At 52.0% G+C, this 19,096-nt stretch overlaps 2 protein-coding genes across 2 annotated transcripts; both read right to left on the reverse strand.

Annotated features, from left to right (window-relative positions):
- Positions 1-151: 151 nt before the first annotated feature.
- Positions 152-5,257, reverse strand: LOC104312165 (11-beta-hydroxysteroid dehydrogenase 1). Its single transcript, XM_069771846.1, has 6 exons — positions 4,775-5,257; positions 4,028-4,158; positions 3,307-3,418; positions 2,414-2,599; positions 1,453-1,596; positions 152-566 (listed from the first exon to the last, which is right to left on the reverse strand). The coding sequence occupies exons 1-6, from the start codon at positions 4,860-4,862 to the stop codon at positions 346-348; spliced, it is 882 nt and encodes a 293-aa protein (XP_069627947.1). The 5' UTR covers positions 4,863-5,257; the 3' UTR covers positions 152-345.
- Positions 5,258-11,481: 6,224 nt separating this feature from the next.
- On the reverse strand, positions 11,482-12,533 carry G0S2 (G0/G1 switch 2). The gene is made up of 2 exons (XM_069770787.1): positions 12,430-12,533; positions 11,482-12,105 (listed from the first exon to the last, which is right to left on the reverse strand). Exon 2 carries the CDS (start codon positions 12,074-12,076, stop codon positions 11,771-11,773), a length of 306 nt encoding a protein of 101 aa, XP_069626888.1. The 5' UTR covers positions 12,077-12,105; positions 12,430-12,533; the 3' UTR covers positions 11,482-11,770.
- Between the last annotated feature and the right edge of the window lie 6,563 nt (positions 12,534-19,096).

Genomic DNA, 19,096 nt, shown 5'->3' on the forward strand with positions numbered 1-19,096 from the left:
AAGGCTGTTAGGTTAGTAGACTTTATTCAATAATCAGTGTGTGCCGATCCCCCCGCGGCGGGGGAAGGGGGTGCCTCTAACCGGGCGGGATGCCGCAGCTGCAGGGGCGTCCCCTCCTGCCCCCGCCCCGCACCTCGCTGCCGGCCCCCCCGGCCAGAGGCGATGCCATCCACCCAGACCCCAACCCGCGAACTGGGCGAAGCGCAAGCAGAGATCGCCGCCCGGCACCCCCCGGCGCCCTGCGAGGCCGGTCCCCGCCGGCAGAGGAGGGTGTTGCACCGGCGAACCCGGCCGTCCGCCCTCCACCCCCCCCCCCCCCTTAATTAGCCGGGCGGGGGCGGCTCGCTAGTTCCTCTTGAGGCCGTCCAGGCGGTAGCGGCTCCTGACCAGGTAGTCCAGCAGCTCGGCGGCCCAGTCCCGCAGGAGCAGCGGCAGGCGGGTGGAGCCGTAGCGGTAGTAGAGCTCCCGGCGGCGGAGCGCCCCGGCCCGCAGGATCTCCAGCGCGCACTCCTCCCGCGGCGCCGGCGGCACCAGCAGCACCTCGGCGGCGGCGCGCAGCGCGCTCTCTGCGCGGCGGCGGGCGGCAGGCAGCGCCGGGGGGGGACACGGGGGGGACAACGAGAGGGAAGGCCGGCTCGTTACACGCCGAGCGGGGCTCGCCGAGCGGCTGCTGAACGCGGCGCTTCGGGAGGGAAAGGCATCCCCCCCTCCAACTCTGCCCGAACCGCGCCCTCGCCTTAGAATCGTTTAGGTTGCAAAAGACCTTCACGGTCATCGAGGCCAACTGCCATCCGTGCCCGCTAAAGCGTGCGCGGGAGTACCCCGGCTGCTCGCTTTTTGAATACCTCCAGGGATGGGGACTCAGCCGCTTCCCTGGGCAGCCTGCTCCTGACAACCCTCTCAGTAAAGAAGTTTTTCCTAATATCTAACCTAAATCTCCCCTGCCGCAACTCGAGGCCATTTCCTCTCGTCCTATCTCCAGCCACCTGACAGAAAGGACCAGCACCCACCTCGCTACAACCCCCCTTCAGGTAGCTGTAGAGAGCGATAAGGTCTCCCCTCAGCCTCCTCTTCTCCAGACTAAACCGCCGAGCTCCCTCAGCCGCCCACAAGACCTGCGCTCCAGGCCCCTCACCAGCTTCCCACCCCTAGATGGGATTAGTGGGAGGCAGGTGGCCGGCACTTCCATTTGGACCCATGGAACGTTAGGCTGCGCCTAACCGGCGGGGGCTGGTTTTGCATAGCACGGGGAGAGAAGTTAGTTTTGGGACCGCTTTTTGGTGGAGGAGAGAGCAGAGGGTGTTTGGCATGCACCCGCGCGACAGCAGGGCGGGAGGAAAAGCAGAGGTGACAGCGGAGAGTCGGTGGCAGAGAGAGGCGAAGGGCCGGAGAAGCAGCTGAGAAGGTGACGCTCAGCTCCTGATCAGCTGGATCGGACAGCACTGATCTTACCGGTATCGATGAAGCCAAGGATGCAGAGCGTGATGGAAACGTTCACGCTCTGAATGCTGAATTCCTGCCTCAGGGAGCTGAAAAATCCGTCCAAGGCAAACTTAGTCGCAGAGTAGGGGACCGTAAAGGGAAACCCGACTTTACCTGGACACAGAGTGAAGTTCTGTTACAGCGCAGAAAGCTGCTCCGCCTAAACCCCTGTTTTGCACTTCATCAGAAAAAGAATTTTACCCAAGGGGACATCACTGTTAGTGAAATGTCATCCTGGCACCTGAACAGCAGCATTACAACTATTCCCGTCAGCTTCCAGCTCTTTCAAGGTCTTAAGGCCAACACCATGTCTCATGTCTTTGCTCAGGGTATGAGCAACCAGCAATGACTATGAGACCTTCGGGGGGGAGAGATGGAGCAAAGTTTAAACTCTTGTCTCTGGACACAGAGCTGAGCTGATCACCAGAAGACTAACTAACATACCAGCTGTGAGTGGGGACATCTGTTAGTAATTTAGGTTCCTGACTTAACAGAAATTTATTAGAACAGAGTCGTGTTTTTGTGAAGAGAGTCGGTCGATAACTCACTCTACAAATATTAGCATGAACTTGACCTACCAAACAAAGATGACAGCCAGAGAACCCATGCAGTGAGAAATTACTGCATTTCCGCTTTTCCCCGTAAAACTGGGGGTATATGAGCTCTGCTGCTTTAATGAGCCTGACACCAGGGTGTGGGGTGTAGTTACAGGGCTGGTCAAAAAGCAAGCTGTGGTGATTGGATTGCATCAGAGAACAAATTCCATCGAGAAAATACAAAAAGATCTGGATTTTTTTTTTTTTTTATAGTGTGGTAAGCAGTTGTGGCTCCTTTAGGATGCCTGGTGTCTCTGCATGCTACTTACTTCTGAAAATCAGCCCACAGTGTCTTTTGACTGAATCGCATGTCACCTACCTCGCTCCCCACTCACCTGCCATGGATGAAACCACTACAATGCTGCCTTCGCTCTCCTTCAGCATGGGCAGGGCAGATGTGGTCATTGCCACATAGCTGAGGAAGTTGATCTCCAGGAGCTTTCGTACATGCCCAACATCCCCGTTGAAATAACCAAAGTACGACGTGCCGACATGATTAAGAATCAGCATGTCTAGGCCTCCTGCAAGCAGAGGAGCAGGCATTAGTGCTGGGTGGGAGAGGGCTACAACCAGCAAAACAGAGCCTTTCCTGCGAGAAGAATAAATGTAATCAGAAGAAAACAGGTTTTAGGGTCGGAGCTGCGGCCTGTCATCTCTGGAGTAGGGATGTAGTCCAGATTGTGGCTGACAGTAAAAATTTTATTGTGATTTTTTTCCCCCCCTTGTTCAAAACACAAACACCATGGCACAAGGGAGATCGCCCTTGAGTTTTCTGTGGGCTTTTTTTTTTTTCCCCCCTGGTTCAAAACACAAATACCATGGCACAAGGGAGATTGCCCTTGAGTTTTCTGTGGGCCCAGGGTGGGAGAGGAAGCGCTCCATGCAGAGCTGAAATATTGCATTTCTGCAGCTGTGACCCATGACCGCAATAGCAAGGCTGCTGTGGGCCTGATGGACGGTTTCGGACCACAGTAGCTGGGGGTGATGAAATCCAGGATTATAATACTGGAACAGGATGTCATGAGGGCACAGAGCTGAAATCAAGAGCGCAGTTCAGCCTAAGCTGGAGTGATGAAGCCGGGTGGGGAAGTGGGACCACAAAGGGCAGAATTAGGGAAAAATCTCTCCCACTTTTTTTTTTTTTAAGCAGGCACATGGCAAAGAGCAGCACGGCCAAGCGAGATGCAGCGTTCCGCTGTCGTTTGCAGGGAGCAGGCTGTAAACGTACCCAGCGAGGTCTCTGCCTCCTTCACCACGTGCTCGGCGAAGGCCATGTCCTCCATGGTGCCGCTGACGTACCGTGCCGAGGCTGCCCCCAGCTCCAGGCACCGCTCCACCACCTGCCACACCAACACAGCGTGTCAGAAACCCCTTTCCGTGTCAGAAAGCCCTTTCCTTGCCCTGGGAAACCTCCTGCGGTGCAGAAGAGGGTGTCTGTGCTGCCTGTGATGTGTCCCCGCCTTAAAACGGCGGCTTCAGAAGTATGTTTGGAGCCTTTTAAGCTTCAAAGGGAGCCTGAGAAATTGTTCCTTTGGCGAATGCGTTACCCAAGGCAGTCTGGCTCTTTATCGGTGCAGTCTGTGCTGGAATTGCATGCATGTAGGGTGAGCAGGAGCCTGTATATCACTGCAGTGGAATGAGGGTGTGTGTGTGCTGAGGGAGCCTGTGAGCATGGGGATACGTGTTCATACGTAAGCAAGTTCAAGTACCGTAATATGTGCTATGCAGAGTGCATGTATCTGCAGGAGAGGGATTCCTGTGCATGCAGGAGCCCCAGACAGCACAAGTACGCATACCCGCGAATGTAACTGTGCCTATCTGGTATTCGTGCCGTGCCAATCACACGTGCATGTATTCATGCATGTACCTGTGATGTGAGATTGGCCTTCGTATATTTGTGTGTGCACTGCCATGAACATGCATGTGTGAGTGCTCAGCTTGCCATTTACTTTCTGCAGCTTGGCCTCTGTCCGTGCTGTGATCAAAATGTGGGATCCCATCCGCGCCAGGTGATACGCCATCTGCTCGCCAATTCCAGTGCTTGCTCCGGTGACAATCACCCGCTTCCCTTTCAGCATCTCTGGGGACCAAGGCACAGGGATGTAATTTATCCAAATGCTATTTAAAAACAAAACAAAACAAATCCCCTAACGCCCTTCAAAGTAGTTAACTGGAAGCGAAGTGAGGCTGCAAGTGCAAAGCATCCGGCACCAGGATGTCTCTTCTCCCAGCTGGGAAAAGCTGCGCTGAGGAGCAGCTGCAGCTCCTCATGAATGCAGTGACACGGGGACAGCGCTCGACTCTTTCAGCAGTTTTTTTTTCCACAAGTCAGGACGCAACTTAGAAACACCCCGACTATTTTGTAATAAAAATCATCCACTAAGTGCATGCTTCAAAACTCAAAATCCAACATTTAAAAGTCATGTTTATAAATTCTTTGCGACACACTGGAAAACGGAGTGTTCAGAGCCCTCTCCATCTCAGACCCCCTGCCTCACCTGCTCCTTCAGGAAGTATTTCTGCGTATTACTTGCTCAGTTTGATTTCAAATCTTTGTTAAAACAGCTTTCCAGTATCAGCCACCACACAAAGGCTCAGAGGGGGTTTGGTCCAAGCTCTGTACAGTTTCTATGCAAAACACTCAAATGTGGCTTTTAATATTTTTCCTTAAAGACAGATTCACTTTTAATACTTACCCGGTTTGAAATTCTCCCTCGCAGAATAAAACCAGAAGGCCAAAACCAATCCCAAAAAGGGAAGGAGAATCTTTTGCAACCGACCCATCCCACTGTGGAGTCGGGAAATAAAGCATGAGAGAGAAGGGAGGAAAAAAAAAAAAACCCCTCTGCGGAGCTGCTCCAGAGGGAAGCAGCAAAGCCGGTCCTTTAAAACCTGTTAGCGAAGGAATTGCGACTCCCAAAGCACTGGAAAATCACGGGTGGGTAGATAAGCGAAGCAAACCCTTTGATTTGCTCCCCGCCGGAGCTGGCAAACCTCGGCCTAACCGGCAGTGCTGGCTGTTTGGGTTCTGCCTGGCTCTTGTCATATTTCCTGTCCTACGTTAAAAATGCAGAATTTTGCACAACACCCTGGAAGAGGTGTGTCTTTGCTGAGCAGCATCAAGTTTCACTCTGAGAACATCAGAGGCAGCCTAGTGCAGGTGGTTAAACATCGTCTTTTATTCCTGCTGGCACGCTACGGGGGTGCGTGCGGAGATGCAAGCCGGGTCGGATCGCTCGCGGCGGGTCGGGCACCGGGGAAGGGACTGGGGGCCGGGGTGCTGCGGGGGGACACGCAGCAGGACCTGCAACAAGGGTCCCGTGCTCCCTGGGGCATCGCTGCTCTGCGCCCCGAAACACCAGACTGCCGCCGCGATGGTGGGCAGCAGGCGCCCAGCGATGCGCATCACCCCCAAACAGCTCCGAAAATGCTTTGCTGAGGCAGGGTTTATTTTTTCATCTCTATCTAATCCTGCCAGCAGATGAGGGAGTAGGGGCTGAGCTGGACCTGTCACCAGGGGTGCAACTGCTCCAGCTCCAAGCCAAGGGGCCGTTCAGGCACAGGGAGGTTTGCAATGAAATACTGAATGTTGTTTTCTGCCGAGAAATAAGGGTCCTTGCTGCCATGGTTCCTGCTTTGAGTTTTGCAAGAGCTTTGTTCTTGTTTTTAAGTGAACATAGTCTGAGGAAAAAAAAAAACCACATAAAATCTGCTGGCTCCCTAGGTCTGGGCAGCAGCAAATTCAATGCCATCAATCTCATGCACTAAGTATAAACTATGTTCCAGCCTTGGTCTGATGCTGGGATCTTTATCGCAGAGTACCAGTACCTGCTGCGGTACATGGGATGGGGACAAGCTGTGGGAGCTTCATGTGCTCCTGGAGCTGCCCTGCTAGAGCATCTGCGTTTTCGGGGGGGGAAAGCCCTGTTTGCTGGGACAAGAGCCTCATCTGCAGTGCGGGGGTTGCGCCATGCTCTGATTTACCTGGGCACAATGCTGGGGTTGTCCCTCTCAGGCCTCTCTACTATAACCAGCCAGAAAGAATTATTTAAATAAAGTTGTCTGGGTTTTTTTTTCCTCTATTGCAGCTTTAAAATAAAGATGATTTAATTTAGTGGCATACCCGGTAGGGCAGTGGAACTCTCTGGCATTGCTTCTGCTTTATAGATTATTTTTTTATTTTCTGCCTTTCTACTGCAGTCTCAACTTAACCTCTGATAAGAAGCACTTAACCCACACTTGGTCAGATAACACCAGTACGGTCACTCTGCCTTTTCCTGCCTTCCTTTGCTTCGAACTTGGGTCATGATTATGGGGCAACCATTTCATTCCTTGGCTTGAAAAAAAAATGAACTAATTAACCTTACCTCAGCTGTGATTTTTGTCTGTGTTGCCGGCAGGGAGAAAGGCTCTTTTCAGCTATTGTTGTTTATTACTAGTGTTAGGATACTGCAGTAAAGCAATAACTGTCAACCTTTGTGCACTGTCTGCAAGCGTGTCAGGAAGGTAGCGTGCTCTTTGCACAGGGACATGCGGGGCCGGAGGCAACCCGGTGGCTACGGAGCCAAACACTGCGCCTGCTTTGCTGGTGTGTTGTTTAATAAGAATTGTGAGTTTGTTTGGGATTTTTGCGTGAAACAAAGTAGCTGCTAATAAAGGACTGAAACACTGAATATTTTGGACCAAACTTAATTTTTTTATATAAGAAAATTTGTGTATGTGCCATTTAGGGTGTCCTGTGTGGAAATGAAGGGGGGGGTGTGCTGGTGTGGACCCTGGGAGGGCTGGGGGCTGTGGTGGCAGCAGGAGCCACTGGATCTGGCCGTGCTTCGCTGCCTGCCCATCGCCCTCCCAGGGCACTGCTGCTCCTCACTCCCGCTCGCAGCTTTTTCTGGGTTTGTTTTGCTGTATGCAACTCAAGAACTTGTTGCTAACATTTTCCTGGGGGTGGGAAGCGAGGGAAGGGAGAGGAGGGCAGGAAGAGGCAACTTCGGAGAAGTGTTTTCTGATCTCGGCTGGTCCTGGCCCCGCTGCTGCCAAACCTTGGCACCTTGGCAGAGGGGAGCCCGATGGTGTGCCTGGCCCCGGCCCGGTGACAGGGAGACCTGGGGGGGCAAGGAGGAGCAACCTGTTACTTCTGAAATGGCTTCATCCAAATGATCCTGGATGTATGCTCCCACTGCAGGTTGCTTCTGCATCGCTCATCTGAAGCCGTGTTTTTCAAGGGGTGATGCTCGGCGTTGTGCTAACTGCTCTGCGCAGGGAGGTTCTTCATTTAGTGCTGCCTGGAGCTCTCTTGGAGGAAACGAATATGTGAAGGAAACTTGTTCTGACAACAAACAGGCAGAGCAGCAGAGGGGAGCTGCTGGAGAGCCCCCGCCGTGCCCGCAGCCCGGCACTGCCTGGTGGGAACGCATTCCAGGAGCAGGGCTGGGGCTTGGGCAGGTTTGTGCATGCAGCTCAGGGACTCAAAAGCACTTGGCAGGAATTGGGATACCACTTCTTTTTTTGTCTTTTGAGTGATAGTTGGCTTTTTATCAAATCTTTGTTAAATGCACAGGTTTTTCCTTTTTTTTTTTCCTCTTGCTTTCTTTATCACGTAGACATTAAACCATTATTTCTCATACCCAACTCTCCCAGCATACTTTACCACGAACACAGATCTAATTCCTTTCTTTACAGATAGGGATATCACCATTATAAAGGGCTGCCCTCAGTTATACTCGCATTAGGCTGATGTGCACATCAACAGGATGCTATTGGGCCGTGACCTGTGTGTGTTTTGGCACGGCTGTGCGCCGCCTCGCCGTGGCTCCTGGACGTGGCACGTGGGCAGTACCGACGTCCTGCAAACGCCATCGCTGTCGCAGCCGCACTGCTCCTGAAAATGCATGCTCGGTCCCAAGGGAGACTCAAGATGATTGTAGGTCCGGGTTTGGTTTGACGTAATATTTATACTCACTGCCAGTTTAGAGAATATAGTGTGATGTTTAAGTCATTTCTAAGTGCTAAATTAATTTTTTTCCCTGTGTGACCAAATTGGGAATTGCTGCCTTGATATTTGATTGTTGGTACTGTGGCTGGTTTGAGTCTTGGCCGCTATCTGTGTTTCCAATGCCCTTGGTGTTGGATGGCAGAGGCTGATATGCTTATCTGGGCCCCTAAATTTAGCCTGGCAGCTCTTGAAACATCCAGAGTCCAAACTGCAAATAGTGAGTGAGGACTCACTAATGACATTCGGCTCATGCCCTTGAAGCAATTGGCCTGTGAGGGAGGGCTGCTGGGTTTTAGGTGGCTTTCAACTCCGTATGATGAAAGCCTGGACAATGGTGCCAAGCTGAAATAAGATCTTTGAGGAGGTGTTGCAGGATGGGTACAGACAAATACCAGATCTCATGCCAGCTGTAATTTTCCTGAGAATTTAATGCACCAGGAAAACTTCACATTTACAGGTTAAAGTAAACTGGGTTCAGACAAGTCTTAAAAGGAAGACAATAACAGAAATCAACTCCATGTGATGCTCAGCAATCTAATTCACGCTTTGGGCAATGTGTGGCCCTCCTCTAGAGCTTATCTCTAGGGACTTTGGTTTAACTCAGTCGTAAACGCTCCATATGCTTCTGTGCTGTAGCTTGTCTGAGGTATCCTTACTAGTACTGACTGTGCATCTTATTCCATTTGGTTGCTCTCTGGTACAGCCCAGTACTTAAAATTTCTCTTTGCAATTCACAAGCAGGCTTTTGGAATGACTCCGCTGTGCTCCGTTGCCAGTTGCGCGGATGCTGGTTGCATGGGATTGTATCTGTGGCAGTTGTGTTGGCCAGGGCTTTCTGCAGTTTGTCTGGTGTTGAAATACAGATGTGAGGGGGCTCAGGAGATGGGGCTGTGAAACAGGCTGGTTTGAAGAGTTGTGCCATGGTTTAAAGACAGGGAAGTTTGCTGAAGCCTTTTAATCTACTGCATCTGGCAAGTCTGCCATTTGTCATAGTTAAAGTGATGTTAAATGGATTACTAAGCCTCCATGCACTCTGAATTTATCATTGTGTGGTTTAAAGAAGACTTTATGTGGTCATTGTGGTAAAATCAGCCATTAATATGTGTCTAATTCACCATTCCTGCAGAGAGCTGGTCTTGTCTAATATCAATGCAATCTGCTGTGGAAAAGGTAATGCGTAGGCTTGACCTCTCAGGCTGACCTTTCGGGGTAATACGTGGGAGGTAACGACCTCTGAGCTTGCAGTGCGTCAGGAGGCAGGAGATTGTCTTCTGCAGGACACGGTTTTACCAAGTTGGCTCCAGAACTGCCGGTGCAGTACATGGTTTAGCTGTCTAATCTCGTTAGCTGTCTTAGGAGGAGCTATTTTGATTGTTCCTCTTTGCTTTAAGCTCATAAACCCTGCGACTGGATAACTGCGGAGCGGAGGTGTGGGCAGCAGGGTGCTGGCACGCTGCGAGGAGACCCCGTACGTGGTGTGAAGACAAACCTGAGGTCCAAACCCAGCAGTGGTGGAGGTCAGCCTGGATGCGCTCGCCTGGAGCTCCCCGGTCGCCTCTGGATTCACAAGCTGGGCTGCTTGAGACCAGCTCTGTCTCCTCACTTTTCAAATTTTCCCTTTCCCATAGAGCAGGATGAGACACCTATGACTTGTGGAGAAGTGCTAATCTTGGGAATCGATGTGTGATTAACAGAGTTTGCAGCTGCCTTGGACAAAGACGTGATTCTCATCTTGGTTTAATCCATTTGTCAACTGTTTAGCTCTGCTTGCCGCAGCAGCAACACTTCTGATTGACAGTAATGTGCGGGACTTCAGACCTGGCAGTATTTCCATGCCTGATACAGCCGCAGACATTCAGGTCCCTGGTTTATCCATGCACCAAGCGTGTCACAGGGAATTCCAGGTCAGCCTTCCCTGTCCCTGAGGCCGTGCTGCAAACGTATAACCTGCTTAAAGCTGGAATGGGGGGGGATGACAGACACTCGTCAGCTGATGGCTTTCTTCAGGCCTGAATTCTTCCTTCATGCTTGCCCGTGAAATTTCCATTGGTATCAATGAGGCGTTGGATTGTTCAACCTTGCCAGAGACCAAAGGCTTGGTTATGGACTAAATGATTTCTCAAAGGCCATTTTTAATTGAACTCTGTTCTTTTCCCCATGAGGAAAAGGGACTTTACACTTGATTCAAAGCTTGAACAGAGTTTTTGTGCAGTCTTGGTAGGATTCCTCCTCCACAATGTGCTGCTGTGGGTTTTTTTTAACAGAAATAATTGTCAACCAAATGAATTGTTGGTTATGTATTCTGAAAATGTAAGGAAGGGTGAACTTTAGCTGCGTTCTTATATTTTCGGATTCTGATCTTAACTTGTGCAGCTCTGAGAGGAGCTATGCATTCTGCACTGGTGTCAGGCAGCGCTTTTTCATTTTCCGTAATCTCCTGCTGTTTGTATCATTTTGCTTTTAGTGAGGTAGTGGCATACCGCTGGTACATCTCCCAGTTTCTGTGCAAGATGTGTAGCCTGCTCCTACCTCTGCCCTGCTGGCCATGTCTTTGCCACTGAGCAGGTAAAGAGGGATTTTCTGCCCCAGTCATGACTGGCAGGGACTATTTCCCTTCCCTCCCTTCTGTAGTGTGGTCAGGATCTTTCAGCTGTGGCTGTCTGGAGGGTTTATTTGACTACCATGACATAGTCCTGAATGCAGCAGATTCTTACTAAGCCCAGGGGAGATTTTTAAATAGGTGAAAGTCCTCCAATGAGTCTGGCAGTGCCCTGGGTACAGCCCTGAAGCTTGGATCCCTGGTTCCACACCCTCCAGGCTGACTGTGCCATCAGGTTTCTCTATGCTTCAGTTTTTCCATCTGTGACACCCCTATAATACTGGAAGCTAATATTATTCTGCACAGTTAGGTGTCTGTGGTGGGTTGGGAAGGATCCCAGGAAAGGTAGAAGATTTTTAAGTTTTTTAGCTGGGCAGCAGCTGTAGCCTGTTAAGAGCATTGCTAGGGGATGGACAGTTGTTTTTTGTTTTAAAACAGTTCTGGGCACACATGGCCATGGCAGAGACCTGAATCTGTGCCACTAAACCCAGATAACTCCATAAAGTACAACCCTACCTCCAACTCAGGGCATATGTCTGTCATCCATGTGAGACAAATGCCCCCTCCTCCCCCTGCCTCAGTGGGCCCATTTTGGAAGGGAGCAGCTGCTAGAGGTATGGAAAAGCCACCCCCCTCAGTCCCAGAGCAGCTTCACTCAGGGGGGCTTTATTGGGAGGGTGCAGCTACCACCCTCAACTGTTCCCTGGGTCCCCCAGCTACCCCCGAGAGGAGCCAGAGGTGTGAGTGAAACCTATTTGCAAATCGGTAAGAGAAGGCTTTGAAAATAAAAGCAGCTAAGAGAGCGTTGGTACCATATAAAATATTTATTGATTTTGCAAAATGTTGTAAAATGCATCTGTAATAAAAATAAGAAACCATGCTGTGCATCTTGCACATTTTTATACCAACAAAAGGTATTTTTTCCCCACTGCTGCACAGCAGCAAATATAACCATTCACTTCTTTCAAGTCTTGCACTTGCGGTCTCCTCCTTCAGCCAACCCTTCTCTCTTCTTGCTGGAACCACCACCAGGTACAACAGGACAGCAGAGTCTCTTGTGCTCGGTTCCTCGGCAGGCACCTCTCCGGCGCAGGGCTCTTAGGAGGCGTGCTGCCTGGTCACCAGGGCCCTCTGCATCCCCGCCGGCTTCTTGCTCTTTTCCAAGATCAAATCCTCTTGTTTCTGGGGACGCGTTTGCTCTCGCGTCGGGGCAGGTTTCTGCTCCTCCTCCTCCTCTAGCCTCCCTTCGGAGGTGAAAGGACTGCACACTGCCTCCACCAGACCAATAACCACACCAAAGAAAGCCAGCACGCTGCCCAGCATGTACAGCTTGACCATCTTCCTGTTGGGCTTCTGGCTGAGCATTTCTTTGGCAAAGGGGATCAGCTCATGCATGGTTTCCATTTTTTTTTTTTCAGCAGCAGATGTCAGTTCTACAAGAGAAGAGAGGGACATTAGTTAAATCCAGCTGCTCTCTCCTGTAGTGGTCAGAGCCCTCCAGGCAGTCCAAGCTCTCCGCAGACACCGCCCCCCCCCCGGCCCTCCTTTAAGTAGAGATTTTTGATTTTTTGCTAGATGCTCACTGCAGGGAAACTCCTCCACCCCCGCCCCGCCGTCCCTGCCCGGCGGACCAGACCCTTCGCAGCCAGAACCGGGAGGGGGGGGGAACACAACCCAGCCGCCCCCCACCTCGGCGCACCCCCGCGTTTTGCACAGCAGCCCCTTGCACCCCCCCGCTCCCGATCGCACCCCCTTACCCAGAGGCGGCGGCTGCTGCGGGGCAGGGGAGGGGGCGGTGAGCGCTGCGGGATGGGATGGCCCGGCCCGGCTCGGCTCGGCTCGGCTCGGCAGCTGCTGCCCGCCGCCCCCGCCGCCGCCGCCTTATATCGCCGGCGGGGCGGGCGGGGCCGGGCGGGGCGGGCAGGGTGCCCCGAACACGCCGCCAGCACGGGCCGCCCCCCCGGTACCCCCCCCGCCGCCTTGGCAGGGCTTGCCCTTAATCCGGCCAGGCTAAAAAAAACCAAAACAAACCAACCAACCCAAAAACCCCCACCCTATTTTTTTTTCTTTTACAAAACTTGTTAGTGTCGTGTCCCCCCCCCAAAAAACCCCACCCCAACCAACCCCCAAATACCCCCAAATCCGATTTCAGAGCCGGAGATCTTATATACGACTCGCCATGCAGCTCCGTGGCTCCTTCTGTAAGAAACGTTTAATGTATTAGCGGGGGCTTTACTGAGCTAGTGCTCGGGAGTGAGGGAGACGGTCCATGTCCGCAGCTTGGAAAACATTCCGGTGTTTGGAGCTAGCGCCTGGATTTGGGCAAAGTCCAATTCAGGAAAACAGATGTGTTTGCCTTGCTGCCCTTTCTTGTAGTGAAGTGGGTAAATAACGCCTCAGCGAAGCGTAACAAAGGTGTTACCCAGGACCAGGTGTGAAGACGTTTCTTAAAGGTTTCTATAGGTGGCTCCTGGCAATGGCAACCGTTAGAAAGCAGATAGATGCAGCGTGTGACAGCACCTTGGTTTCTTGGAAGTAAGAGAATAACTGGAAATTCCAAAGTTAGTGAAAGTTACAGGCAACTTGTTAAGACCCTGGTTTTCACTTTTCCTGCACTTGATGCTGAAACTCTGTAATACCCCATTGTAAGTGTCACACTCCTTGTGATTCACCTAAAGGACAGCGTATTTCCTTTTTGGGGAAAAACAGAAGGCAGCAGTCACATTTCTTCCCTGGCTTGCTGCCTCTTAGCATTGCATCAATAACATACAGCAGATTACATCATCTGCTCTCACAGGTGGCTCCATCAGTGCACATATACTGCTCTGGCTGGAAGAACCGTACGCATTTCAGCGGCTGCTGACCTTAGAAAGGTTGCTAAAGCCACAAGAAGTTGTTTGGATTTACAACTTCTGATTTTGCAGAGCAGATGATGGCGTCTGGACGGATTTCTCATCTGATCTGTACTAGCTGAGATGGTGGGAATTGCTCTGCCAGGGCAGTATATAGAAATTACAATACAGTGTGAGCTGATGCAATAGCAGCACTTTTAAGGAGCGGTTGGTATATGTGGAAAGAGGTGAAGCTCAGAGGGAGCCTTCGCAAAAGGTGCTGTAAAGGAGCTGCTGCCCGGTGGCTCCCCAGGCTGAATCTCCTGCAGCCCGAAGGGTGGGCAGGCAGCCCCCAAAGCAAGCTGGAGCTGAAGGGGGCTTGTCCTCAAGCCAGGGAGGGAAAAAGGGGGGTTCTCTTACTCCCTTCCCCCAGCGCATGGGAAGGAGGGATGGTCGCACAGGGGGGTTTGAGGCCCCTGAGCTGGGTTTTATCTCAGCTTGCCCAGAAGAAACCTCTCTGTGATGTGAATAACTTGTGATGTGAATGACTGGTGCCGTGTTTCCCCTTCCTGCCCCTGTGGCATCACTGGTGCCGCAGCTGGCGTATCTGCGTGCGTGGTGCAGCCGAGGCTGAGCACCGGTTTCGTCCCCAAGGGTGGGGAAGGGGCAGAAGAGAGCTCTGAGAAACGTGGGAACTGCTGGAGCGTGCGTTAGTTAGCTGGGTCCCTTTTTTCTTTTGTTGGAGAATTGAAACGTTTTCCCTTCTGATAAACTGCCCTACGAGGTGATGCTGCCCAAATTCTGCCCTAACATCACTGAACTGACTCAAAAGGGTTGGACTAGATGATCCTTAAGGTCCCTTCCAACCCAAACCATTCTCTGATTCTGTAATTCCAAACTTTGGATAGCAATCCTTTGGGTGAGGACCATGCAGTCTTCCTCCTCTTCATCCCCTCTTCTCCTGCCCTCCCCGGGCTGCAGGCATTAATGCTCCGCACGCTGCTCGGCTCCCTGGCTGCGGGAGCGTGGGCACTGACCAGCCCACCTCGCAAAGGGACGTGGTGCTTGCATTTGTTGGGTTTTGCTTTTTTTTTTTTTCCTCCTTCCTTGCTGAGCTCTGCCGTGGGCATGTGTGGAGCAGTGAGTCACCCCTCGCTCCTCACATCCCGCACGTCGCCGTCAGGAGGCTGGAGGCTTTCCCCGCCACCGCCCCTCCTGCCCCCCGCAGCACCCGCGCCAGCCGGGAGAGCATTGCACAGCAAGCAGAGCATGCCAAGGAAACTGCCGGTGAAAACTTGGGGTTTTTTCTGCAAGTTTTGAATGTGCTTAGGAAATTGTATTGCGAGACCGGCTGTAAAAGTTGCTAAAGACTTCTCTATCCCTCCTCAGTGTCTGGGTTTTTTTCTTTAAATAAAAGGTCCTTATCTTCTCTGCCAACTTGTCAGCAAAGGTTGCAGCTGATTCCTGCATTTAGGCTATGTTTTTTTCTCTTCCGCAACGCTTTGAAAAATGACCATTGCAGAAAAGATAGCTGGAGGAGACAGCAATTAGACAGGGAAAGTTCAAGGTCACCATACTTGCAGCCAGGGCTTGCTGCACGGTGAGGTTACGAGCTCTTTGCGGTGTAAGATGTGCTCTCTCCTTCCAGCCCTGGAGAGCGATGAGTGGTGTAAGCTGTTCTGGCCCTGCACAAACACCAGAAAGCAGCATGTCTGTGCAGTACGCAATCCCAGAAACAAAGGTCAGTGTGAAGCGTTGGAATCATAACATTTTGCCTAAAAAAAGGGTTTTTTTTTGAGGCAGGATTTTCTTTGCCTCCTGAACCTTGTATTTGAAAGTCTGTTTTCCAACCTGAGGGCTAGGAAGGTTACTTTTTAGTTATTAAATATAGATGGAGATGTCCATGCAATCCCAAAGTACTAAGAGCTGGAGCTGTGGGGAGAGCACAGAGCTCAGGATAATTCTGAGGGTTAACCAAGCAGCTGATAATCATCTGTGGCAAATGCCTCTTAGAGCAGCAGTCAGATTGTGTTGATTTAATTAAATAATATTTAATTCAATTTCGGTTTAAATTTGAGTAACAAAGTCTGTGCAAGTTCGTTGTGTGGACATTTAAATTGGATTAAGAGTGGATAAAAGGATTAATGACTAACACTAAATTAGACTAATTTTAGCTGTTCCTAATCTTATTTAGGAGAGTCTACACAAGGAGGTTGTCAGGTTTAATTGCAACTTTGATTAAACCAGGCTTTATAGCTGGGAGAGCTGCATGAGTTTAACGTCATCTGAAGAAGAGCTCTACCTGAAAATGCAAAGCAGCGTAAGCACCTGAGGCTTAACCTAAATATTGCCGGCCGGGGGAAGGCCGAGACGTGTGACCGCTCAGAGCGGCTCAGGGCGATGATGCTCCGCAGCCCGGCTCCGCTCACCGGCTTCGTACGAGTTTGGCCGGCGGCCGGTGCGCAGCGCCGGAGCCACTGGCTCAGGTAAAGATGCTTTGGAATTGCTTTGGAGGGTGCAGGCGAAGCCATGCTGCAACCACCGCTGCTGTGGGGCAGCTCTGCCCGCAGGAGTCCAAATTTAACTCTCCTGCTGGTGTGGCTCGTTTTACATGAGGATAACCTTGGTGATGCTCTTGGGAACGGGAGCACCGGGAGCGAGAGCTCTGCCCTTGCTGTGGGTGGACGTGCTTGAGGAGAGGAGCGGTGAGAATTTCCAGCTTTGCAGAAGGGCTGGAGAGGGGTCAGCTCCGGTTTCAGCTGTGTCCCTTGGCCGACACACAGCTCCGTGCTGGCAGCGCGGCCACAGGCAGCCGCCTGTCCTGGGCAGGGGCACGGCAGGTGCTGGGCACGCTGCTGGTGCGTGCTGGTGGCTCACGGGGCGGGGGAGAGCTGCTGCGAGAGGGGCTGGAAGGGAAACGACTGTGGCGTAAGGACCAGCCCCTGCTGCCAGACCGTCCCCATAAGAAGCTCCAAGAAATCTTCAGGACAGTCGGTCTGCTTGGGCACAAGTGTGCTGTAAGGCGTTGTCGCCCCAAAACAGTTGAGTAAAATAGGGATATAAAAAGAAAAGGAAACCCCAAAGCCCAGCAAGCCATATTAAGGGCCTGTCCCTATTAAAAATGAGTAAAATGATAAAACTTTGGTTTCATCACCCTGGCAGTTTCTGCTGTACCGAAGCGCTGTGTGCCTGCTCGGTGCGGGCGCAGAAGAACCTTCCCACGGGCTGCGACGGGCAGAGAGTGAAGATGGGTAAACGTGGAGTGTGAGACGGCCACGTGGCTCAGCCATGGTGACCCGGCCAGTTTGTGGCTGTGCTCTGCCGCGGTGTCTCAAGGAGTGATCGCTGCCTCCTGGAGCAGAGGAGGTCGCAGAGGAACAGCCACAGGGACTTTGGTGCTTAGCAGCTAATATGGCCCGTTTCACACAGTTTTGCACGCAGGTGCTCTTCCAGCCGACCTGCTCGCCAAGTTCTCCTGTCTGAACCCAAAGTCTGAATCCAAATTTTTTTTTTTTTCATTTAATATTATTTACCTTGGAGGAAGACATTCAAACATAGTTAACACAATGCTTTTGTGCAAGAATTGTGAGTCTGGGGGCCCATCCTGACCTAGCTGGGAGGCCAGTCCCACGCCGAGCGGCACCTTGGCCTCGACAATCACTGGAGATCCCTTCCCACCAGCCTGGGCCCTGGCTCTGGGGCTCTGGGTTTTGCGGAGTCGTGGAGGGGAACTTGAGACAAAATGCCAAGGTGACCTCTGCCTCTTGGTGACATTTCCCAAAATGTGGCATAGCATCATTTTGGTGGGTCTCAGCAGCAGCGGTGCTGAGGTGAAAAGATACGTTGCCTCATCTTCCACACGTCCGTGCACGGACAAGGGTCGGGCACTGCCGGACTTCGTCCGTGACAAGTGCGAGCTCCGCGGGGCGGCTGGGACGCAGGGCTGTGCTCACCTGCTCCAGCCAGACATGCCGCTCAGGGAGGGGAGCAAAGCTGGAGCAAACCACTTGTATTTTACCCTGGCAGGATCACAACCCATGCACAGCGAGTCCCTTGTTTCAATTCCAGCAGATGGGGGGAGGAACGAGCTGGCAACCAGGAGCAGAAAAGAGTGTGACCTCCATTTCAGTCCCTACTTGCAGCGTCAAGGAGGATATGTGGCTTAAAGGGGGCTCCTAAATACCCCTTTAGTTTAAAATTTCTGCCATTGATGGTTGCAGGCAGAGGCAGGGTTGCTGTGCTGAGGGTCTCACTGGCCAGCAGCAGCAGGACTGCAGAGACCCCCCTGTGCTCCACCACCATAGCCTGGAAAAGCTGAAATCCTCCAGACAGCAGCCGGACACTTTCCTAATGGAATATTTTCTCCTTTAGAAAATGGGGACATGACAAAAATAAAGATGTTCCCCTGCAAGGACAATTTTATCAAACCTCCCGGTGGAAAGCAGGCAGGCTTCCCAGCCCGCTGACCCTGCCGGCTTTGCTGCCCGTATCGGTGTGTGCCTGGGGAGGGCTGTGCCGCGGGAGGTGGGCAGCCACAGACCGTCCGGCTCTGCGTGGGGTCCTGTGCCAACCCTGTGTGCATCTGGGCACGTGAAACTCCGCTGGATGTGGAAAGGAGCTGGTGGGAAAAAAAGGAAAATCTGACTTAAGGGCAAATACGGACTGACAGCCTTTGCTTCAGCTTTAATCTACGGCTGGTGCATTGCTCCTGAAGGAGAGCTAGTCCCACCTTTACTGGGATTCGGGGCAATTGCTGTGCACGGATCAGCTGCCCTCTGGCATTTGGCCGGTTGCAGCCAGTACGCAGCAGGTCCCACGCTGCTGTGCCAGCGAGGGCTGGCCACCTCCAAGGCAGCACGCAGCCGTGTCCCGGGCCTGCCTGCAGCCAGCACCGGGCACCTGCCGTAGTGGGACCACAACGGGAGGCAGCAGCCTGGGTAGGGTGAGTCGGAGGGGCACTGCCCTCCGGAGCCAGCTCCCGAGGTAACTTGACTTTAAACCTAAACTAGGTCAGCTGGTTTGGGGTTCAAAGTTTTCAGAGCAGGTGTAGGGTTTTCAGGATGTGAATTGGAATTTCATGAGAAATTCCTGAAATGCTTTGAAAAGAAAACATGACAATTAGCAAAGATGGTGTTTTAAATCATCTGCATGTGCTGGAATGAGGAGGTGGTTTGCCAGTCAGGTTTTAATTAAAATGGGAAATGAAAAGATTAGGTGGAGGAAACATTATTTTATTACTGAAATCAGCAGAGTTGTCAAAAAGTTACAACATGGGGCAGCATTTCCTACCCCTGACAAAACATTCCCAAGTTTCCTTCCTCTTCCCGTACAGGTTCAGTGCTTCCAGCTTCAGGTCTTGTACCTCCTTCCAGGTTTTTGCCATGAACGTTTGCATGCAGCTGACAAGACACACACAGGCTGTACCTGGCCTAACGATGGAGAGGGTTTGGGGTTTCATCCCAGCTCTGGGAAGACAGGGGCTGGAGGGGACTGGGACTCTGGAGTCTGCCCTCCCCTGTGCCAAGATCCTGCTTGGCATCACTAAGCAAATCACCCCTCTGCCTTATTTTTCTATGTGTAATAGCAGCTGCCC

This window comes from Haliaeetus albicilla, chromosome 26 (genome assembly GCF_947461875.1).
Source record: "Haliaeetus albicilla chromosome 26, bHalAlb1.1, whole genome shotgun sequence".
Lineage (NCBI taxonomy): Eukaryota > Metazoa > Chordata > Aves > Accipitriformes > Accipitridae > Haliaeetus > Haliaeetus albicilla.

Excerpts from the sequence above, each read along its gene's own strand:
- LOC104312165 (XM_069771846.1), bottom strand. The coding sequence starts at position 4,862 with ATGGGTCGGTTGCAAAAGATTCTCCTTCCCTTTTTGGGATTGGTTTTG. Across the intron at positions 2,600-3,306 it reads GGAGGCAGAGACCTCGCTGG|GAGGCCTAGACATGCTGATT; the intron begins GTACGTTTACAG and ends CTCTGCTTGCAG. Across the intron at positions 1,597-2,413 it reads AGTGGTTTCATCCATGGCAG|GTAAAGTCGGGTTTCCCTTT; the intron begins GTGAGTGGGGAG and ends CTCTGTGTCCAG.
- G0S2 (XM_069770787.1), bottom strand. The coding sequence starts at position 12,076 with ATGGAAACCATGCATGAGCTGATCCCCTTTGCCAAAGAAATGCTCAGC.